This window comes from Anabrus simplex, chromosome 6, assembly GCF_040414725.1.
Source record: "Anabrus simplex isolate iqAnaSimp1 chromosome 6, ASM4041472v1, whole genome shotgun sequence".
NCBI lineage: Eukaryota > Metazoa > Arthropoda > Insecta > Orthoptera > Tettigoniidae > Anabrus > Anabrus simplex.
The window spans coordinates 225,691,927-225,715,729 of NC_090270.1; the positions used below are offsets into that span (position 1 = coordinate 225,691,927).

The 23,803-nt window shown below is 38.9% G+C and overlaps 1 protein-coding gene across 9 annotated transcripts in view; it reads left to right on the forward strand.

The window, feature by feature from the left end:
- LOC136876361 (galactokinase) overlaps positions 1–23,803 on the forward strand; it is a 323,016-nt gene that overhangs the window by 147,267 nt on the left and 151,946 nt on the right. For all 9 annotated transcript variants that reach the window (XM_068228397.1, XM_068228395.1, XM_068228398.1 and 6 more), the window contains one exon: positions 11,442–11,623. In XM_068228397.1, the coding sequence (XP_068084498.1) occupies positions 11,442–11,623 (182 nt within the window). The remainder of the gene's footprint in view (positions 1–11,441; positions 11,624–23,803) is intronic.

Here is a 23,803-nt window from a genome sequence, read left to right on the forward strand (position 1 = left end):
GTGTTTTCCCAGTTGGTGGGCTCCAATCGCCGAAGTGAAATGCGAGTAGAAGGGCTTGGATGTTTTCAGGTTGAAGCCTTCTCTTGTACGTTGAATCTCCAGATCGTATTGAGGTAATGATAATGTACTTGTAATTCTCCCTTTATTGCAACAGGATTTACAAGCATTAAGAGCGGAGAATGAGATTTTAAAGGAGAAGGTACGTTTACTGGAATCGAAAGTACCGGTACCAGTAAACATGATGATGATGATGATTGTTGTTTTAAGGGGCCTAACATCGAAGGTCATCGGCCCCTACCAGTAAAAACTCAGAACACAGGTGGCTCTGTGAATTCTAGCACGTGGTGTCAAGTTGTTTCAGATTCTAGGAGGAAAAGTGTACACTTAAATAAGGACAATTTTGTAATTGACACGAAAAATAGATTTTCAGCCCTGAGGGAAGTAAGTGATACGCAAGGTATCTGTACGGGAAGCAGTCAAACGTATAGTGCAAAATCCGTTACGAGAAGCGGCAAAGTTAGGCCTAAAATCCCACACAGTGCACCGGCAAAAATGTCGAACATTCTTATATTTGGTGATAGCCAAGCGAGGGGAATTGCGGAGAAAATGAACAATAAAGATATTGCAGCATCGGCTGTCATCTATCCTGGGACCCCAATGAAGAAGGTATTGGAAAACACGGAGCAGGCGGCAAGAAATCTCGGAAGTCGTGATGCAGTAGTGATCATCGGCGGGATGAACGATGTAGCTCACAACGCTAAGAATGTCATTTCTGAACTTAAATGTACACTAGGTAAGCTGACTCACACTAACATCTTTGTAGTGAACGTGCCCCACAGGCATGATTTGATTAGAGACTCGTGTGTGAACATTGAAGTGGACAAAGTTAATACAGATATGGTTAAAATTTGTAAACATTTTCGTAATATACAGGTAATTGATAGCAGCAGTTTCAAGAGACACTGTTACACAAAGCATGGCCTTCATCTAAACAATTCAGGTAAATGAAAGATAGCAAATATTATTCTAGATTTTATTAATCTTAGGTTATGTACTGTAAAAAAGGCAACTCCCTTGAGTTACAATACTGACCAGGAAAACTAGTAAAAAGAACCTGCTGTACTTCAAGCTGGCTCAGCCAACTAGAAAATGAAACTCAGGAAAGTAAGGAATTTCAAGTTACCCAATTGCAACAGTCAAGTTTTAGGGAGGAAGGGGGTCTGAGATTGCTCTTGGTAAACTGTCAGAGTGTAGTAAATAAACAATTAAAATTCGGTACATTGATGAAATCTTATGAGACTGATGTGGTGATAGGAGTGGAATCGTGTTTGAGAGAAGGGGTGGATAATAGAGAAGTATTTCCAGAAGGGTACACAGTCTATCGTAGAGACCAAGAAGATAAAAAGGGAGGGGGTGTGTTTATTCTGGTGAAGGAAACTTATTGTGCACATGAATGGTTTACCGATGAAAGGGACGAAATATTAGGGATAAAATTAATTTGTGATAATATGAAGGAGGTGGGAATTATAGGAACATACAGGCCTGGAAATATTTGAGAAAATAATAGATTATACTCATAAAAACTCATAATGATGTGGTAATAATTGGGGGAGATCTAAACTTGCCAGAAGTTGAATGGAATGGAATGGAATGGAGCTGCAAGTGAAGCCAGTGAACAGAAACTGGCAAATAAGTTAATTTGGGAGGGAGGATTTACACAAGTAGTACAAGAACCAACTCGTCTCAATAACTTAATAGATGTATTCTTGGTTAAACCATGGGAAATTCTTGATAAAACGGAGGTAATTGAAGGAATAGGTGACCATAAGGCTGTAATAATGGATGTGGGACTGATACCAAAAAGGCTTAATAAGAGGGTCACACAAGACAAGAAATTGTACAGAAAAACTAAAGTTGATGAATTTGGGACTTACCTTAAATCACAATTCATTTGTTGGATAAGTGAAGGGAGTAATGTGGATACACTTTGGGCTAAATTGAAAGGAATCATTTGGGAAGGAGAGAAGAGATTTGTACCTGTTAAGAAGGGTAAAATGACCTCAGATCCTGTTTATTATACAAGGGAAATAAGAAAATTAAAAAGAAAATGTAGAATAGTAAACGGAAAAATCAAAGAAGGTAGGGAGAGTAGAGAAAGTAGAAAACAGCTAATGAGGGAACTAAATAGAGTGAAAAAAGAAGCAAAAGAGAATTATATGAATGGCATTCTTCAAGAGCATAATGACCACAAAGGGAAATGGAAAAAGCTGTATTCATATATCAGGAATCAAAAAGGAAAAGGAAACCAAATTCCTACAATGGTGGGAGAAGGGGGTGAACACTATTTAACAGATACTGAGAAAGCAGACCTCTTTAGTAGGGAATTCAGAGATTCAGAAGATGATTGTCAGGAGTTGGAAACCAAAACAGAAGATAGAGAGGGAGAGACACAGAGGGAAACAAGAAGCTTCTCATTCACAAATGAAGATATTTTCAGAGAAATCCAACTGCTCCAGCAAGGAAAAGCAGCAGGAAGTGATCAAATTACTGGGGAGGTGTTAAAGGCAATGGGGTGGTACATAGTGCCTTATTTAAAATTTCTCTTTGACTATGTCATAAATAATAGTGTAATATCAAAGGAATGGAAGGAATATATAATAATACCAATTTATAAAGGAAAGGGTGATAAAAGGAAACCAGAGAACTACAGACCAATCAGCCTGACCAGTATAGTTTGTAAAATACTGGAGAGTTTAATATCAAAGTACATCAGAGGAATATGTGATGATAAAAATTGGTTCATGAGGAGCCAGTATGGATTTAGAAAGAAATTTTCTTGTGAGGCACAACTGGTGGGATTTCAGCAGGACATATCAGACCAATTGGATTCAGGAGGCCAGTTAGATTGCATAGCCATAGATCTTTCCAAAGCCTTTGATAGAGTGGAACATGGAATATTATTAAAGAAATTGGAGGGAATAGGATTGGATGTAAGGGTTACACGTTGGGTAAACACATTTCTAAATTCAAGGGTTCAGAAAGTCAAAGTAGGAAATAACGTATCGCAAGAAGAGAAAGTTTGGAAGGGAATTGCACAGAGTGTTATAATCGGTGTGTTACTTTTCTTAATATACGTAAATGAATTAGGGAATAATATAACATCAAAAGTAAGATTGTATGCAGATGACATAATTGTTTATAGGGAAATAAATACCATTGAGGATTGTTCAGAATTACAAAGGGACCTTGAGAGTATCCAACAATGGGTTGAAGAGAATAATATGAAGGTTAATGGAGGCAAATCAACTGTTACAACATTTACAAACAGGAGTTTTAAAACTGAATTTCAATATATTTTGGATGGGGTAGTTATCCCAAAAGATGGCAAGTGCAAATACTTTGGTGTAAGATTTGAAAGTAATTTGCACTGGAAGGGTCATGTTGATGACATTGTTGGGAAAGCATACAGATCGTTACATGTCGTAATGAGGCTACTTGAAGGATGCAACAAAGAATTAAAAGAGAAAAGTTAGCTAAGTATGGTTCGTCCATTATTGGAATATGCAAACAGTGTTTGGGATCCTCACCAAGAATACCTAATAAAAGAAATAGATAGTGTGCAGAGGAAAGCAGCAAGATTTTTAACAGGGGATTTCAGGAGAAAGAGTAGTGTATCAGAAATTTTAAAGGAACTAGGGTGGGAAACTTTAAGTAAGAGAAGGGAGAAAACTAGAGTTATAGGATTATATAGAGCGTATACAGGAGAAGCAGCATGGGGAGATATCCGTGAGAGGCTTCAGTTGGAAAATAATTATATCGGCAGGACTGATCACAAATATAAAATTAGAAGGAATTTTAGCAGAAGCGATTGGGGTAAATTTTCATTCATTGGGAAGGGTGTGAAGGAGTGGAACAGTTTACCAGCGGTAGTGTTTGATCCTTTTCCAAAATCTGTACAGATATTCAAGAAGAGAATAATCAGCAACAGAGAAAATAAATGAAATGTTAGAGGGCATTCGACCAGTGCAGGTTAATATAAATAAAAAATGTGTGTTAATAAATTAATTCCATCCCCTGGTCTAAGGAGTTGGATGGCCAAAGTAGGGGACTGCCTGTAGGGGTGAAGTACAGTGGGAACTTCGAGGGCCCTGGGACCGCTACGGTAGCTGTGAAGGCCCTTCAGGAACTCTGAAAAGTGGTGGCAAAAGGGGCTCTGGTTAAGACGCAGCAGGTCGTTATGCTACTTAGGTTCCAGAATGGGTAAAAAAAAAAGCAAATAAATGCAATGTAAATTTTAATCTTATACCAGTTGTACAGTATCATTTGAAGTAATTCCACATACTGTATATCTGTTGACTATATTTGTAGGTAGTACAGGAGATATAAGTAGAATGTTGTGAACAATATAAATTTATTAAGGATGAGCTGTGTGTTTAATAGAAAAAATTGTTAGCGTAAATTGTATAATGTTGTATTACAGTAAAACCTCCCTATAACGGACACCTTCGGGACCGAAAAAAATGTCCGTTATGAAGGGGTGTCCGCCCGCGAGAGGTTATGAAACCGGTACCATTAAACATAAGTTGGAACACAATAACCTATGTATAGTATGTGTTAACAATTCTTGTAAATGTACCTTTAATTGTATACTGTATACAGTATTGTACAATATACTGTACTGTACTCACATGAGAAAGTTGTAGATGGGCTGCTGCAGCTGCGATGCACTGTATTAAAGAGACAAACACACTTCTATGGAAACCTCTATTGAGCACACTGTACACTATTACCGTTCACCATGTTAAAATTAAAAAGAACGTATGAGTTTTTGAAACGTCAACTCAGTATGTAGATGTAGCAATATCTAGCACAGTACGGTAAAACATTAGCACTTGAAAGAATCCTTAATGTTCATTTGTTTTGTCCATTTCGGTTTAGCAATGATGTTTTCACTATGTGCAATTAAATCCTGGGTCAAATTTACACCTTTTTCATCGTTTATTTTACAATAAAATTCTTTCAGTCGCTTAACAATGCCGAGAGCCTCACTGTACAAGGTTATTGGCAGCACATTCATTTCCGTATTTTCTTCAAAGTCGTCATTAGCATCATCTTCACTCCCGCTTTCATCAGAATCTTCACTTTTGTCCCTCTTCCCTTGGATTGACTGAAGAATCGTTTTCGTGTCTCCACTCTCACACTCTGTTGGAATATCTGAATCAATTTCGATATAGGTGTTCACTTGTACACTGTAACCTGCTGCATTAATCAACTCTTGTGTTGTTTCCATGCTATCAGGAAGGGTATCCGATTCTATTTCGGGATGTCCACCACTAGCGGGAAACCCAGCTTTCAGAAAGCAGTTACGAATTGTTGAGGCCATGACGTTTTTCCATGCATTGGTTATCCATGAAATTGCTTGGAGAACATTCAGCCCCTTTGTCAGTGTTTGAAGGGTTACTTCATTCCCGTTAAGTTCTGATACTATGTGCTTCATCACTAACTGTCTGTACATAACCTTGAAGTTCTGGATCACTCCTTGGTCAAGCGGCTGAGAAACTGATGTTACATTTGGTGGGAGAATGACGATCTTCACATTTTGCAACTTAATTGTATCCGGATGCGATGCTGCATTATCGAGGAATAATGACACTTTTCGCCCCTGGCGTATCATTTTTCTGTCCAATTGTCCTAGCCACTCTGTCATTATTTCTGTGGTCATCCATGCTTTCCTATTCGCTTTCCATTCAATGCCAAACTTTGTAATGTCCATATTTTTAAAACACCTTGGTTTTGCAGCTTTTCCTATCACAAGGGGCTCCTCCCGTTCTCCACTCATACTTGCACATAACAAGACAGTAAGACGTTCTTTCGCAACTTTTCCACCAGTACAACGATTTCCTTTGAAACACAAAGTTTTGTCGGGTAAAGCACGGAAAAATAATCCAGTTTCATCAGCATTTAAAATATTTTCCGGAGCATACCCGTCTATGATTGAAGGTATTTTTTCTTGCCAGTTGTCAACAACCTCCATATTAACACTGGATGATTCTCCGCAAATCACTCTGAAGTTGATACCATGTCGCTTTCTGAATCTTTCTAGCTAGCCATTCGAGGCTTTGAAATCTCCAATACCTAGTTCTGTCGCGAATTCTAACGCTTTTGCTTGTATCATTGGTCCTGAGACAGGGACATTCTGACTTCTTACTTTAGCGAACCACTCTAGCGTTGCCTTGTCAATGAGAGCTCCACTACCACTTTGAAACAGTTTTGCTAGTTGCTTTGCGTCGCACCGACACAGATAGGTCTTATGGCGATGATGGGACGGGAAAGGGCTAGGAGTGGGAAGGAAGCGGCTGTGGCCTTAATTAAGGTACAGCCCCAGCATTTGCCTGGTGTGGAAATGGGAAACCACGGAAAACCATCTTCAGGGCTGCTGATAGTGGGGTTCGAACCTACTATCTCCCGAATACTGGATACTGGCCGCACTTAAGCGACTGCAGCTATCGAGCTCGGTTGAAACAGTTTAATGCGCTGTTCGTTGCCATTTAAATGCCATTCTTTCACTAGTTCCTCTTGCTTTTTCACAATTTCAGCTGCCTGTGTCTTTCCAATCTTAAACACTTCTGACAGTTTATGCACACCACACTTCTCACGTTTATGATAGTCTATTATGCCTACCTTTTCTTTTAAAGTTAAAAACTTCCTCGGAGCCATGTTTACACACACTTACTAACGTAAAATTGAACACATCAAAAGCCCACGAGTCAATGAAAAGTAACCTGAGAGTGAAGGTACGAATTCCAGGGCTGTCGAGCATGTCAGATCACACAACTTCCGGAAGTGATAGCGTAGCATAGTGTTGCCTTCCAAGAATGTGTACAGCCAGGATCAAAAGTTACGGTGTCTGTGATTCTTGGAAGTACTGGCTGTGCAAAAAGTAAGCGAATACATACTGTACAGGACACAAATACATAATTTTTTGAAAAAGAAAGTGTCCGTTAGGAGAGGTTTAATTGGAGTTTCTCGTGGCTATGGTGTGTCCGTGTCCGTAATAAAGGGTGTCCGTATAAGAAGGGTAAATTACTCATACACAACATGGCATTTAATTACGGACCTAGAAAATTGTCCGCCAATGAGGGGTGTCCGCCGATGAGAGGTGTCCGTTAAGACAGGTTTTACTGTATAGGAAAATTTTCTTCTCTTGTTAATTTAATATTTAGTGCTTGACAATAATGTATTTTAGTGTACCATTTGCCACCGAGGTAGACACCTCATTTGCAAATAAAGAGATTTTGATTTGATTTAATTAACAAACTGATCGGAGAATGGAAACACATTTTACACTTGAATGGAAATTCAAAGAATACCGCGCCATCTCTCCTGAAAATGTAGCACGCCATCTCACCCGACATCTGTGGAGAGATGGCGCACCCCTGCACCAGGAACTGCGTTGGCCCGACATGGCGTATATCACACCAGCATAGTCGCTGACTAACATAGTCACCCGCCTGTGCCAATGCAAAGTTAATTTCACTTGAACAACCCAGTCAGTGGGCTTTTATATCATGCCATAGCAAAACTTTGAAGGTAGAGAAGACGTACTTGCCAGAAATATCCAGGATTTAGGCAAAATCACTCGCACTATGTGACATCCAAGAGATAGCTTTTGTTCTCATGTACACACTGTACACACGAGAAATAGTGGTCAAGCGATCTAGCGGGCGATTGCCGCACTGGCCTACCCTGTGCTATCTCACCCAGTGTGCCATCTCTCCCAGAATCACTATATCCAGGCCCTGTAAAGGATTCTCAGGCCCCTGGGCAATTGAGGGGTCTGGGCCTCTAAATCCCTGTTCCTGCCTCCCCCCAGTTAATTTAGACTAGAACTGCTAACTTGCAAGTTATTTTATAACCAAGACTACCTGACTATCAGCCCCTGGTGGCAACAGTGGATGTAACACCATTGAAAAATGCACCAAAACTCCATCATAATTACACCACACATTTTTTCACATTCATTTACATCATTTTTACACCAACAAAATCGGTGGAAGGGAAGTGACCTTTTTGCACCATAATTACATAAAAAATGAAGAATATTAATCAGACAGTTTCTGCAGCAAGTTTGCACCAAGGATACAACAAAGTTTTTCTTTCACCCTTCTTTATTGTCAACACCACTGTTGAACCAAATTTGCTTCAAAATTGCTCTGAAGTTACACCAAGGATTTGGATCCATTTGTGGAATCACCTTGGTGTCATCTTAGTGCAATATTTTTGCAATTTTCTTCATATTTACCCCACAAATATAACAGTTAAAAATTGGTGTAACCTTTATGTGAAGTTGATATATTTATGGTGTATCTTTTGAAGCAAGCATTGTGGTACATTTGTGGAGTAACCTTTGTGCCACTTTGATGAAAAATTAGTGCATATTCTTTCACTTTTACTCCCCCAAAAAATAGTACAAAATTGGTATAAAATTGGTAATAACAACAACGCTAACATCATACTTCTCTGTTGCACATTGACATTAGTAGGCGAATAAGTTTGAGTGGTGTCTTTAAAAATAGGAAAGATCACAATATGAAGATAAGGTTGGAATTCAAGAGGAAAAATTGGGGCAAATATTCATGTATAGGAAGGGGATTAGGGATGGGAATAACTTACCAAGGGAGAGGTTCAATAAATTTCCAATTTTGTTGCAATTTTTTAAGGAAAGGCTAGGAAAACAACAGATACGGAATCTGTCACCTGGGTGACTGCCCTAAATGTAGATCAGTAGGGATTGATTGATTGATTGATTGATTGATTGATTGATTGATTGATTGATTGATTGATTGATTGATTGATTGATTGATTGATTGATTGATTGATTGATGCTGGAATTTTTGTCCCATAATGTCCCATTCATGCTCAGTGGGCAAGAGGTTTGGTGACATTGTGGGCCAAGGGAACTGATCAACATTCTGTAGAGCACGTTGGGTGACAGCAGCGATATGAGGATGAGCATTATCCTGTTGGAAGACACCCCCTTGAGTACTGCGAATGAATGGCAGCCTAACTGGTTCAGTCACCAGTCTGACATACAAATCCGCTGTCAAGATTCTCAGGATAATGACAAGAGTGGTCCTGCTGTTAAAGGAAATCACTCCCCAGACCATAACTCCTGGTGTAAATCCAGGGTGTCAATGCTGCAGATAGCTTGCTTCTACACATTCACCTGGCTGCCTCCTTACCTACCTATTGGTATCACTGGTACCAAGACAGAAATGGCTCTCATCTGAGAACACAACAGATCTCCACTCTGCCCTCCAATGAGCTCTAGCTTGAGGTCACTGAGGTTGCAGATGGTAATGATTCAGAGTTAGTGGCATGAGCACTATAGAACATCTGGCTTGGAGCTGTTCCTCAAGTAATTGATTTGTTACAGTTCACTGTGTTACTCAGAAGCCAGCTGGAGCTCTAATGGCTGCTACAGGTGCAGTACAATCCACCACAGCCATGCGGTGAATACAGCTGTCTTCCGTCTCCCTAGTGGTCCGTGTGTGGCCAGACCTCAATCTTCTTGAGATAAGCTTGATGATGATGATGCTTGTTGTTTAAAGGGGCCTAACATCAAGGTCATTGGCCCCTAATGGTATGAAATGAAATAACAAAAATTTCAAATTCATCCACTGACCAAAATAAAATAAAATAAAAATGTCATGAAGAATGAATGGATGGACATGAACACAACAAAAAACAAAAAAAAAAAATGAACAAGCAAACAAAATACATTGGATCAGACTTTAAAAAGGTTGGAATAATAGTATTACTGACCAAGGGACCACTCATAAAGCACAATGATGCTTGATGTCTAAAGGGGTGCAATATCTATGTCTAAGGCCCCACAGAATGGTACATGTCACTAGTAAAGTAGAACCATGGTGTTTGTCATTTTGGGGTACTAATCAAAAGTAGCAAAACTCACGGTGTTCCACACATGATGGTACTACTCACAAGTATTGTGCTTCATACAGGTAACGCAGACCTATGGTGTTACTCACACAATGGTGCCACTCAGAGCCAACGCAAACCGATGAGTTTCCTCCCCTAGGTGTACTAGTCATGGGTGCCGGTCCCACGGGCCCCGTGGTGTTCCTCACATAGTGGATACTAATCACAGGCAACGCAGACCCACTGTGTCGCTCATATAGTGGTACTACTCACAGGCAACGCCCAGACCCGCAGTGTTGCTCACATGGGTACGACGCACGGGTACTGGAAACCCACAGGAGAACCACTCTCTGCTGCTACTAATCACAAACCTATTTCGTACCTAAGATGGTGGTACTACTCGCAAGTTCAGGCAACCCATGGTGTTCCCCGCGGGATGGTACGAATCAAAAGTAGTTCCGTGGTTCAAATTCAATCATCCCTTGGTCGCCCCTTGTAGTCGCCAGGCAGGGGATACCGCGGTGTATTCTACATGTGTGTCCCCCACCTGCAGGGGATCTTGAGATAAGCAACCTACTGAATACTTTAAATGCAACCTTTACTCAACAGTACGACGATTCTGTCTCCGTGACATTGGACACTGCTCTGTGTCTGATATTGCCACAGGGTCATACTGAACTCTGCAGCACTAGTATATCGCTACCCTATTGTAGTTGACTGTATCAAAGGAATATTTTACTTGTCTTGAGTTGTCCTATCACACATTGCATTTTGATGTTTCCAGTTTTCAACCTTCTAGGAGTTGCTCTTATAATTTCCATCAGTGTATATTTTTGGTTTATTGTTCATTGTCATTGCCATAGCCTTTTATGACTGTTCATTCATTCAGGGTTGAATCTCCTAGTTCTCAGTTTCCAAACCTTACTGTCTTGCATCATACTTGGGTCTACTTGTGGGTTTTGCAGGTTTTTTAAACCCAGGATATGTCTATTGTTTCGTTCCATCACTGTGTCCTTTGGTAAAATTCTATTTGTCCCAAAAACATTTACACCAGACTTCCTTCAGTAATTTCAAAAACTATTTCAACTAGCAAAAATATAACTGTGTTGAAAAGAGGAAGGTCCAAGGAGTCTAATCAAGTAGCTTTCAAGATCACATGGCGCAGTAGTGAGTGGCATGTGTATCGGCCATTTTATGGTGAACTTGGAGCTCTTGACTGCAACATGATAGCATGTACCAGTAGGTGTCATTCCTGTTATCGGTGTGATATCTGGCAATATCTGTGAGAAAACTTGACTAGGTGCACTAAAAGTGCATTGTTCTGATCTTGTAACATGCAAAGACCAGAGCTAGTTTGTTTGTTAGGGGTGTGACTTGAAAGGTCCCTTTGATATACACATTCTTTATTTTGTCCATGCAACATATTCTACGTCAGCATTTGCATTTTGTTGGTTCATATTTTTTTGTTTATCATTACATTTTGTTGTATTTTCTTTCAGGTCACAACAGGTAGAATTGATACCAATCAAAGATCCAGAATTAGTGATTCTTGTAACAAATTCAAATGTTCGCCATGAACTGACAGGGGGTGAATATGCAACCAGACGAGCACAGTGTCAAATTGCAGCAAAGGCTTTGGCTGTGGATTATCTTCGGCCAGTATCAGAGGAGGACCTAGAAGGTGACATACAAAGTCATTTTGAAGCTTTTTTTTTTAAATACAATAAGATAGTAATGAATTATAAACTAGATTAAGGTTTTTGGATTTAGTTGATACAACACCCAGCATGTTAACCTGCTAGGTGCCCATGATTGTCAAGGTGTCTAGTCTGCTTGGTCTGAAATTGTTGTTACCTGGTTTAAATCCCTTTGGTGGAATACATTTTCACCATTAGAATGCTGGTCGGCAGGGTAGAAGAGTTGATGGTATATTATTCCTTCTCACTAAATTGCTTGCCAAAAGCCTGAGTTGAATTCCAAACTTCTCTGCAGTGCTCAGAATTAGGTTGATGGCGCTTTGTTTGTCACATGAAGAGGTTTAGCCTAGAGCAGACTTCTTGGTATTATTCAACAGGACTTAGTTATGTGGCAACACCAGGTTTCATCCTTTCCCTACCTCATAATCACATTAAACCGAAACATGTAAACTTGCATAATAATCTTAAACTCTGAGGCAAGGAGTAATCAAGTCCTTGACCAATACTTGTGTGCACAAATAAATGATGATCACTCATTTCCAACATTTTGACAAAGAATTTTCAAATTTATTAATTAACAGGTCATGAGCCTTAATTATAATGTTAATGATAATTTATTATTAGTGGCACACAAACAAGGTTAAGAACATCTTCTTCGAGTAATTCAGTCTAACGACTGGTTTGTCCCTGCGATGAGTCTTCTCCAGCTGGGTCAATCCTGTGCAGTTCGTTTTGCATGTGCATAGTTCCTGCATCCTGAGTTCACAAGAAATGTCATCATGAATGTCTTTCTTGGTCTTCCACGAGGGCGTTTACCTGGTAATTTACCTTCCAAAATTTCCATTAGCACATTCCTATGTCGAAGCCTATGTCCCATCCAAGAAAGTTGTCTCTTCCTGATCTGACTCAACAGCTGTCCCTTTTTTTGGATGATTTTCTCAGCAAATACATTAAACAGGAATGGTCAGAGCAGACAGCCTTGTCTCACTCCTTTCAGTATCTGTACAGGGGCTGTTAGTTTGTTCCCAAACCTGAATTTTGATGTTTATATAAATTGTATAACAGTTGTATCATATGATGTGCACAATCTGTCTCAATGAGGGAGTGGAAACAGTTTGTTCCATGGCACTTTTTCAAATGCTTTCTTGTAATCAATGAAGCGTACCTACAAATTCCTTCCGCAGCCCAACAATCTTTCTACCATATGGCGTTGTGTAACTATGGCATCATGTGTAGAAAAATCTCTGTGGAAAACGAACTGAGTGTTGCCAAGGTTCTGCTCAATGTAACTCTCTATTCTGCATTTTATGATATAGAGGGGTATCTTAGATGTGAGAGTGATTAAACTTATCGTCCTATAGTCATTACAACCAGTATGAGCTGTTTTCTTTTGAATGGATATGATGATTGAAGAGTAAAAGTCCACTGGCCATTCACCTTGTTTGTAAATGTTTGCAGTTAATTCAAAATGCCATTCCTTTGTTAATTCACCACTGTTCTTAATAAACTTTGCAGGAATATTATCAATCCCTGGACACTTTCCTTTGCATAGATATTTAAGGACAACTTCAAATTTTTCCTAGTTATACCAACCTTTCCAGCATTCTGCCATCAAGTTCTACCGGTGTCCAAGAAAATGGAACGTTTGCACTGTACAAATCCTTCACCAACATTTTCCATAAATCTTTATTTTCATTATTGTCCAGTAACACTACACCATATTTATCCTTCATCAACCTTGTGCAAAATCCTTTTTGTTTCCTTGACGTTTTCTTATTTTGTTCGTAAACTAAATTTGATTTGCCTTGTTGTTCCAGATGTTCAGTTTCTTGGCACTTCAAGGTCCACCACTTTTCTTTCAGTGTTCTACATGATCTGTCAATATAATTCTTCAACATTCAATATTACTTTCTACCTTCCTCATCAGTCACCACCGATCTGCATTCAGGGCAGTTGCCCAGGTGGCAGATTCCCTATCTATTGTTTACCTTGTCTTTTCTTAAATACAGTAGAAGTCCACTGTAGTGAGTACGGCATATAACGAGAACCCTGTTTTAATGGCGATTTTTGTCTGTCCCTTCAAAATTCTTATATTAAACTGTACATTATCCTTTGGTTACACCAAGAGCCCTATCACTGATGCAACCATTATTACCAGCGATTAAGTGTGAGCGATTTTTTTCCATTACCAACATTTATGCACCCAGCGATTATATTGCTTGCGATCGATTATCTTTGGAATAATCTCCTTGCTATGTCCACTAGTGAGCTCTCTTGTCGACATCTCAAGACAATGTCGGAGTCGTTTAGTAATACCCGTCAATTGCTGTTCCGTAAAGGAAAATGGAAATGGAAAAGCTAAACATGTTTTCATAGTACATGCGTAAATAACGTGTCCAGTAGCAGTTGTTAACTCGTAAAAGCTGAAGTAAACAATCTCCTAATTTTAATGCTAAATACTGCAATTAAGTAGGAATGGGATACACGTCATGATATGGCAGAGTGCATCATTGATTTCAGAGGTTAGTTTGATATTTTCTCATGTCTGGTTTAATTTTGGAAAGGTTATTATCATGTAAATTTATAGCAAGAAAATTATCATTTCTCTACTGGCGCTTGAATGTTTTCATGATACATATAATATGGTTAAGTTAGGTTAGGTGACACTGTTTGAATAAGAAAACTGAAATTTATTAACATAGGTTTAATGTGGCTTATAGTATTAACATAAAGAAATAAAGGTGTAACTGGATTAAAGCCACTATATATATTTATTTAATAAAGCTGAGCTTTCTGCCAAATTGCATTGGCCTTTACCATTAGGGCATGTGCAGTTCTGCCTCCGACAGTGACCAAAGAAATTCTTCGAAGGAGCATGAAAGTCATGGCTGTGCTATCCACAGCCTACCACACTAATTGGACTTAGGGATCGTCATGCTGTGCTGTGGTGGTTGGGAAGGAAGTTACTGATTCACCACCTCTGTAGACAGTTTCTTGAGTGCGTCACGCTGTGCCATGGTGGTGTTATGTTTGTATTTCTGCAACACAGATCTCCTTGTATTTGATAACTTGAAGTAGTCTTCTACTACAAAGGTGATTATTACAAACAGACTGAAGGAGCCGCAATGGGTTCACCTTTGTCACCAGTGACAGCTATTATTTTTATGGAACACTTTGAGTCTGCTGCATTAACTACAGCGCCATTAAAACCTAATTGTTTCCATTGTTACATGGATAACACATTTTTCGGTCTGGCCACATGGAAGGGAAACATTAAATGAATTTTTGGAGCATCTAAATTCCATTAACAGTAAGATCAAGTTCACAATGGAAATAGAAATTGAAGGTAAATTACCTTTTATTGATGTATTGGTATACAAGAAGAATGATGGTACACTAGGCCATGCAATGTACAAGAAACCTACACATTCTGGAAGTTACAATCATAAGTCCTCACATCACCAACCCTGCCAAAATCATCTCTCCTTTGAACGTTATTTAATAGGGCGAATAACATTGCTCGAGTACATTAAGAGAACTGACAACATCCATGAAGAAAAATGACTATATGTCAGGAGACATAGCACAAGATGTGAAGATCAAGGAGCCTAACAGGGATACCACCAACAGTGAAAAGGAAAAGAGTATTTTTTCCATATGTGGTGCACCCGCTCACCCTCTGAGTCCCCAGGCCAGCATTTATCTCAGGGTTGACTGGTTCTTAATAGATGTCAAAATGAATCATTATAAAAATATAGGCGCACAAATAAACATAGGGATGAATAGTACATGCAAATTAAGGTTGGTGAAAGCTCCTTTATAGACACAAATTAAAAGACTCCACAATAGAACTGGGAAGTGACAACTTAAATTCCGTGGGGATACTAGACTAACTACAATAAAAAGATATGAAAACTGTTTCCTATTGAATTTGCAATAAGGAACAATTTATTCACTTCAGATCACAAATTTTTACCTAATGACAGTTATTACCCTTTATAAATTCCATCCTGAAAAAGAATACATAAATTTGGTTTCACATTACTACTCTGGTAGTGTGGATAACATTTGGTGAATTTGACCTGCTGATCCCTGGGGATCGAATTTACATTCGTATAAGTGGACAATTCACCACTGGATATCCTATTTTGGAGACGTGGGCATGAGAGTAAACTTGATTTACCATCATATCCATGTTTCTTGTGATGAGTCACCTCCGGGTATTTACATTCAGGTAGGCCGGATTCCCACCGTGGAAATGTTATTGTACCTAAAACGCTAACTAATTGGACGGACGAACCGTAGCTTACATAACCAGATTTACAAACATGCCAGAAATAGCTCGTCAACTCAAACCTTAACTCAGTATTTACATTTGTCAGTACAACAATAACGTACGGGAAGGTGATTTATTATCCTTGCATAAGTATGACATGTCGTCCATGGGTTATTTCGTACATACTGCCAATAATCTCCTGTATGGAGTACCAATTATGGTTCCGACCAATCCGACACACCACAACTGTTTTTATTATTATTATCAATTGTTTCACAGCAGTTAACCATTATTATTATTAATCCATAACCTTCACGGTTCCGATCCTGCTTGGGCACTAAGCAATCAGTTAAATCTGGAATCACTTGGATTATTATTATTATTATTATTATTATTATTATTATTATTATTATTATTATTATTATTATTATTATTATTATTATTATTATTATTATTATTATTATTATTATCACCTTTTAAATTTTAATGTTCAATCCGTATAATTTAGTCACACATTTCAAATTCCATATGAACAACCAAGATCTGATTTCACATCGGTCGGGACACAATAACGGTCTTTGAACCTCAACCATACTTCATTTCGTACTATTATTAACTTATAGGAACACCATGTTCTCCCAAGACAAATCTCAAATCCCATGACACCTCATGGCTGGGAATCTCCATCCACTCCCTGCGAGTGCTAAATTATTCTTTCCTTCTCATTTGAAGTCCAGTTAATTCACTGGAATTCTTCAAACATTTTATTTAGTAATCCTCGGTGCGTGGGCTCATCTGCCACTCATACCACCAGAATCGGCATATAACATCGACGTAGGCCTCGAGATTCATCTATTTTATCATCAACGTCAGTATGACTCAATTTTATCTCGTGCCGGATTTTTGTCCTGCTCAACTTCTAAAATAAAAAATGGGCTTAACCCACTCTGGGCGTTCAACATAACATGACCATCATATATTAGTGCCTCTATCGCTTCTAAACAACTTATTTTGATTATTATGGAGTCCAAAATCATTAAATCAACAATTAATATTAAAATCAAATTTTCTGCTTGAATTACAGGCTTCCACGTCAATCAATCAGTCATACTGATCTGCATTTAGGGCAGTCACCCAGGTGGCAGATTCCCTATCTGTTGCACCCTAGCCTTTTCCTAAATGATTTCAAAGAAATTGGAAATTTATTGAACATCTCCCTTAGTAAGTTATTCCAATCCCTAACTCCCCTTCCTATAAATGAATATTTGCCCCAGTTTGTCCTCTTGAATTCCAACTTTATCTTCATATTGTGATCTTTCCTACTTTTATAGATGCCATTCAAACCTATTCGTTTACTAATGTCATTCCACGCCATCTCTCCGCTGACAGCTCGGAACATACCACTTAGTCGAGCAGCTCTTCTTCTTTCTCTCAATTCTTCCCAACCCAAACATTGCAACATTTTTGTAACGCTACTCTTTTGTCGGAAATCACCCAGAACAAATCGAGCTGCTTTTCTTTGGATTTTTTCCAGTTCTTGAATCAGGTAATCCTGGCGAGGGTCCCATACACTGGAACCATACTCTAGTTGGGGTCTTACCAGAGACTTATAGGTTTCTCCACATTTAAATTACTTTAACTTGCAAACTTACAAAGTATTATTATTATTATTTCTTATGACCTTCCGTATGCAAACACATAATTAAACACCCTGGAACTTTCATATAATCTGGATTTCTAGTAACAGATATGCATAACTTTGGTATAAATAATCACTGCAGTGATTGAGAAATCTAAATAAACTGGGTTAGCATAAAGAAAAACCTAACAATTTAAATGAACTCAAATCAATGTATTTACAAACAGCATGTATTAATTGAAAGATATAACCCATATTTACATTATGTACAGCAAGCAAATAATCAAATAATTAGTCTAACCCATAATTACGTTAGTATAAATGAGTTAATCTGTCTATCTTGATCAAATCATGGATTCGTGAAGTGATCCATGCGTTAAGTTAATTAACCATGTTTAATTTACATATATCTTCACCTTATCTCGATAACATCCCCAAAATAAATCAAATCTGTGTACTCATCACTCTCTAGAATTCCAGTGTCTCGTGGCGATTGAGAGGCCCCATGGTCCCATATTGTCTACTCGTTCATCTTGCTGGACTTTATAACATTAATGGAAACCACTCCTGGGCGATTACCCATTACCAACATCATTTAAAGCCAAATCGCAACAAGACTCAGGTGTGCGCATTTCACTTAAGGAATAGAGATATCAGTGGGAACTGGACATTACATGGCAAGGCAAACGACTAGAACATTGTCCAACACCTGTGTATCTAGGTGTTACTCTTGACCGAACACTGTCCTTCAATAAACATTGCCACAACACCAGACTGAAACTTAGTTCACGGAACAATATTTTGAGAAAGCTCACAGCCACCACCTGGGGAGCAAGCCCTCACGTCCTGAGAACCTCTGTTCTTGCTTTGTGTGTGTCCGCTGCAGAGTATGCTTCACCTGTGTGGAGTGCATCCACTCACACCAAGCAGATTGACATTGCAATCAACGAGACCGTGCGAATCTTGTCGTGATGTCTGAAGCCAACTCCAGTTGACAAACTCTACCCGACTGTTGGAATAGCTCCCCCCACTGTCAGAAGGGCTGTTGCTGCTGATGCAGAGAGGATGAAGCAGACTAATGATTCTCGCCACCCACTGCATGATCACCAGGGTCGACTGAAGTCGAGAAAGAGCTTCATCACCAGGACTCAACCACTGGTAGGAACATCGGAGTCTAACCGCATCAATAGGTGGAAGAGCATGCTGCCATCTGATATTCCTGCAAAGGAAGAGCTAGCTCCATGAAATGACCTGCCCTACCCTATTTGGAGATCACTTAATCGTCTTAGTGTGGGCGTACCTCTTTGCAAGACCAACATGCAAAAATGGGCCATACTTCCAGCTGATGGGGATGCATCCGAACCACCTGCTCATCTGTCCTCTACTAGAACATCCATGCACTACACAGGACCTGATCGAGGTGAACAACAAGGCCATCGGAGTTGCTACATTTTGGAAATGCTGAGCGGACACGGAATTATGAAGTTACAATAATTTACATATCAAAACACTGATAGGTGCCTATGACCCATTGATCTTCTTTGTTTTGCCTCATGGCTGAGGTGTCATGACTATCATAATATTCAGCCATCTAGCCGATGAACCATACTCTGCCCTTCTTTCCTATCTAAAGTTTTTAATGTGATTACTCTGAGAGAACTCTGTAGGGGGTCGTTCACCAGTCAATCCATCATGTTGGTACTCGTCCTTGTTGTCTGGTTCTCTGGACTTTGCCCTGACAGTCAACTTTTGAAGACTACCATCTCAGTGCATTATATGTCCAAAGTAGCGTACGATCTGCTGGGAGACCTTACACGATAGATGAACTTTTATCTGACGTTGGTTCAGGATTGATGTTCATGCGATGAGCTGTCCAAGGATTCCTCAACATTTTCCTCCAGCACCACATTGTGATAGTACATGTATCACACCCTCGTACTATGTGTAGAAGTGAGAGATATTGTCAGCATTTGATTTATTATTATTATTATTATTATTATTATTATCGTCAGTATTTCATTTGTATATTTTGTCATTAATATTTGTAAGCTGGGAGGTCTTCACATATGTTGTATGAGTAATTTGTTTTGTACTGGGAAAACATTGCTATATTGGAACTTGGAAACTTTGCATGAGTCACGTATATATCCCAGTCTGATGAGGTGAGCTTGTTGTTGTACTAGGAAAGTTCTATGACTCATGTGAAACACCCTAGAGTTTGTTTATATCTTGGGACCAAGGAGAAGTTCAGGGCATTGTCTTGACAAGAGGATCTTCCATGATTGGCTGGCGAGGATCAATCTCGGCATATCAAATGAGAGCTGAGGTCTTTATATACTTCGAGATCACAGCAGAAATGAACCACAACTGACACACTTTACGAGAAGGAAGTAGTGCTGGATATATGGTATTCGAGTGACACGGCTACAAGGGACTAGGCTTAAAACGTTCGTGGAACGTAGTCTTGTTATGTTCGTGGAAAGTGGCTGATCGACAAATTGTGGAGTATTACAAGTTGTCCATTTCGTGACCGTATCGATGAATATAATCAAGAAGTTAGTAAAATAACCACCTAATCGATACTTTATTATTGCCTCAGGCAAAATTAAATATAAATTAGCACTTACAGGACATGTTTCGACCACTTAGTGGTCCTCTTCAGCTGTATAAAGAAAGAATTGAAAAGAAAGAACATTAGGACAATAAGCACAAATAATAAAAGTTCTTTGGAGACTCCTTTCTTAAAAAATGGAGGTCATCAGAACAGGACATCTTGCCTCTCATTCTTGTTTGGAAAAGATGTTTATTCTGCGCTGTTTAGAGGGTTTGTCTTTGAGCGCGACCTGGTGAAGTAATGATGTGACACAGTCTGACAGTTCATGCAAAGCTCTGGAGAGCTGGGAAGTAGAGTTTTCTCTGCCATGGGATCCCATATGAAAGAGTCCAACCACAAATTCACCAATATCAGACAGGACCTTCAAATTATCTGTATGATAAATAAAGGAAATCTAATGAACAACCTTGAAAACATCCACATCGTTCTTGATAAATTAGAAAACGGTGAAGAGAATCTTAACGAAAACAACGAGCAAAAAAAACATCTTATACGAGAACATTAGTAAATACTTGGAATGGGTAGACATAAAACAGACAAGACGGACAAGAGATATAATCAAACATGACATCGCAGAAGCATAGCCCAATCTCCCTCCTCCCTCACATGATATTTTAGACGATGACAAAACTCTACTTCCCTTCTCTCCAGAGCTTTGCATGAACTGTCAGACTGTGTCACATCGTTACTTCACCAGGTCGCGCTCAAAGACAAACCCTCTAGACAGCGCAGAATAAACATCTTTTCCAAACAAGAACGAGAGGCAAGATGTCCTATTCTGATGACCTCCATTTTTTAAGAAAGGAGTCTCCAAAGAATTTTTATTATTTGTGCTTATTGTCCTAATGTATTTTTTTCTCAATTCTTTCTTTATACAGCTGAAGAGGACCATTAAGTGGTCGAAACATGTCCTGTAAGTGCTAATTTATATTCAATTTTGCCCGAGGCAATAATAAAGTATCGATTAGGTGGTTATTTTACTAACTTCTTGATTAAATTGTGGAGTGCTTACACATTATGTACTGTAGCACTTGTGGCGGCCTGGCATTATATGTTGGTGAAAGCTATCTCAGACTTTCCATAATTTATGTTCAGGATCGACGAGCGTGTGTTGCTCAAATGTACATATCTTTACAACAAGTGTTAAAGTCAGTGAACACAGTATTACGAGGTACAGTATCTGTGTGATGTTATAAGTGCCGATTATGAGAATCGGCAAGTCGTATTGATACAGAGACAGTGTACATTGTTCAACGAACTAACTACAAATGGTGGCTTAGTTCTCGCTTTCGTTTTCCCACTGTTTTCATTGTTGTTGTTGTTGTAAATATGGAGTCTTCCAGCAATCTTTTGTTTGTGTGTTATAGGTGTATTTTGGTGTGTTGATGAGGTGCTCATGCACGGATTTTATTAAGAATATAGTTAGATATTTTAGAATCAGTGGAGTTATTGATGAACCTAGGTGCAGTTCCTACCTATTTAGTAGTTTTCAGAAGGTTAGGTAAGGCCTGAAGTAGATGTACCAGTACGCAGCATTATGTACATGCCCTAGGATATAAAGAATTATCATGCTGTATCTAAATTCAAGGGATCCATTCTGGTGAACTCTGGCGCCCATACTATGGACATTTTTTTAATGAAGTTTTTGAGATATTTTATTATTAGTATATTTATAAATTATTACAACATTTCAAAGCTTTCTATCTGTTCACGATCACGTTTGAGGATTGTCCACGTCACTGCGCCATACAAGAAGACTAGAGATTCAATGAGCTTCCTTTTTGTATTGCCGGGCTGAGTGGCTCAGACGGTTGAGGCGCTGGCCTTCTGACCCCAACTTGGCACGTTTGATCCTGGCTAAGTCCGGTGGTATTTGAAGGTGCTCAAATACGTCAGCCTCGTGTCGATAGATTTACTGGCACGTAAAAGAACTACTGCGGGACTAAATTCCGGCACCTCGGCGTCTCCGAAAACCGTAAAAGAGTAGTTAGAGGGACGTAAAGCAAATAACATTAAATTATTATTATTATTACTTTTTGTATTGATGGTGATATTATTTTCTTTCCAGATCTTCCGTGGACGGATCATTGCTACCTCTGCTATTTCAATTCTTCGCTTTATTTCATCTTTGGAACCATGAGAATTGGATAGTACGGAGCCTAGATATACATACTGATGTATAACTTCACAACCTCCAATTTTTTGGATATGTGGACTGTTGTTGTTCTTATGATCAGTGATCATAACTTTGGTTTTCTGTCGATTTAGGCGTAATCCAATTTCTAGGCTTGCTTCCTCCACTCTCTTGATCAGCTCTGTCAACTACTCTTCAAATGATGCTATGAAGGTGACCCATTACACTATCACAATTTATTCTTGTCTTCACTTATGCCTGAACCAGAAGCCTTGACACTTACAACGATGTGTCGTTTTATTCGACCTGGCGCATATCACAGTTGTCAACCGGCACTTCCCAAAATATTCCTTAGCCATCTAATGGTCACCTCGCTTAGTCAGTTTCCTGCTCCGGATAATTGTTTTACCGTCTTATTATTAATTCAGGCTCCGCATACTGCCTTCATAAAGTGCTATCGGCCTTTGTCGATAATTTATTTTAAATCACTGAAACTTTATAAGTATATAAGATTCATCTTAAAAGTTAAACTGATATTAACACCCAGCATTTCGAATAACATCACTGTCCATCTCCACTTCCATACTGACTCACGTACTTTTGGCGCGAAACCGTCTCCATGTACTCGCGGCTCTAACTGATTGACTTAAAGTGTCTCGAGGTACTGACTTAAAGTGACCCCGTGAGGTTCCCGTCCATCGTATTTATGGATGCTAGACCTTCCTGCGTGGTTCATCAGCGGTCATTCCACAGAAAGGGGGTTTGGTTTTCATAAATCGGCACTTGCAAGCTGTGCCCGTTGCATTTCCTAGACGTTTACAAAATGGCGCCGGAGGAAGGTATAGCCCACTCAAGTTGAAAAGAATACACAATGAAGTCATGATCAAGATATAACAGAAGGCCATGTATAACTGGGAACGGATGTATACCAAAGGCAGTGCAGAACAGCAAAAGGTCAAGTAGATTGTTTTAAAGAAAAAAATAGAACAGAAGAGATTATTATAAAAAAAGGATACTTAAAAAATTGAATTCACAGAGTCAAGACGTGAATTGTGATCGCGCTACAAAAAGGACGAAATTTTACTAGATTTTGGCAAAAATCATAAAGAAAAACTGCATTCATTGAGAAGAAAACGGGATAATCAACTCGAAGAAATACCGTGAATAGCCAAAATACTTAAGATAAGCGAAGCTCGAATTAAATACGCTTATTGGAACCCAAGGAGAAAGTCCAACATTATCGCAGGAAAGAATTATACGAACTGCACAAGAAAGAAAAGAACTGAGAAAAGTTCTTTTTATTGGCACGGAAGCTGAAAGGAAAATAATTTTGTAGATTATTTAAGCTGATTCTGAAGATTTTTCTCCGAAAAAGATAAAATATATTATTCGCAATTTTTAAAGAGTTAGCGAAATATAACGCAAAAGAAGAGTAACTTAAGAAAAATATCATTCTAATATGAATTTTATAACAATCATGCTCTCTTTGGGAATGTTTAAA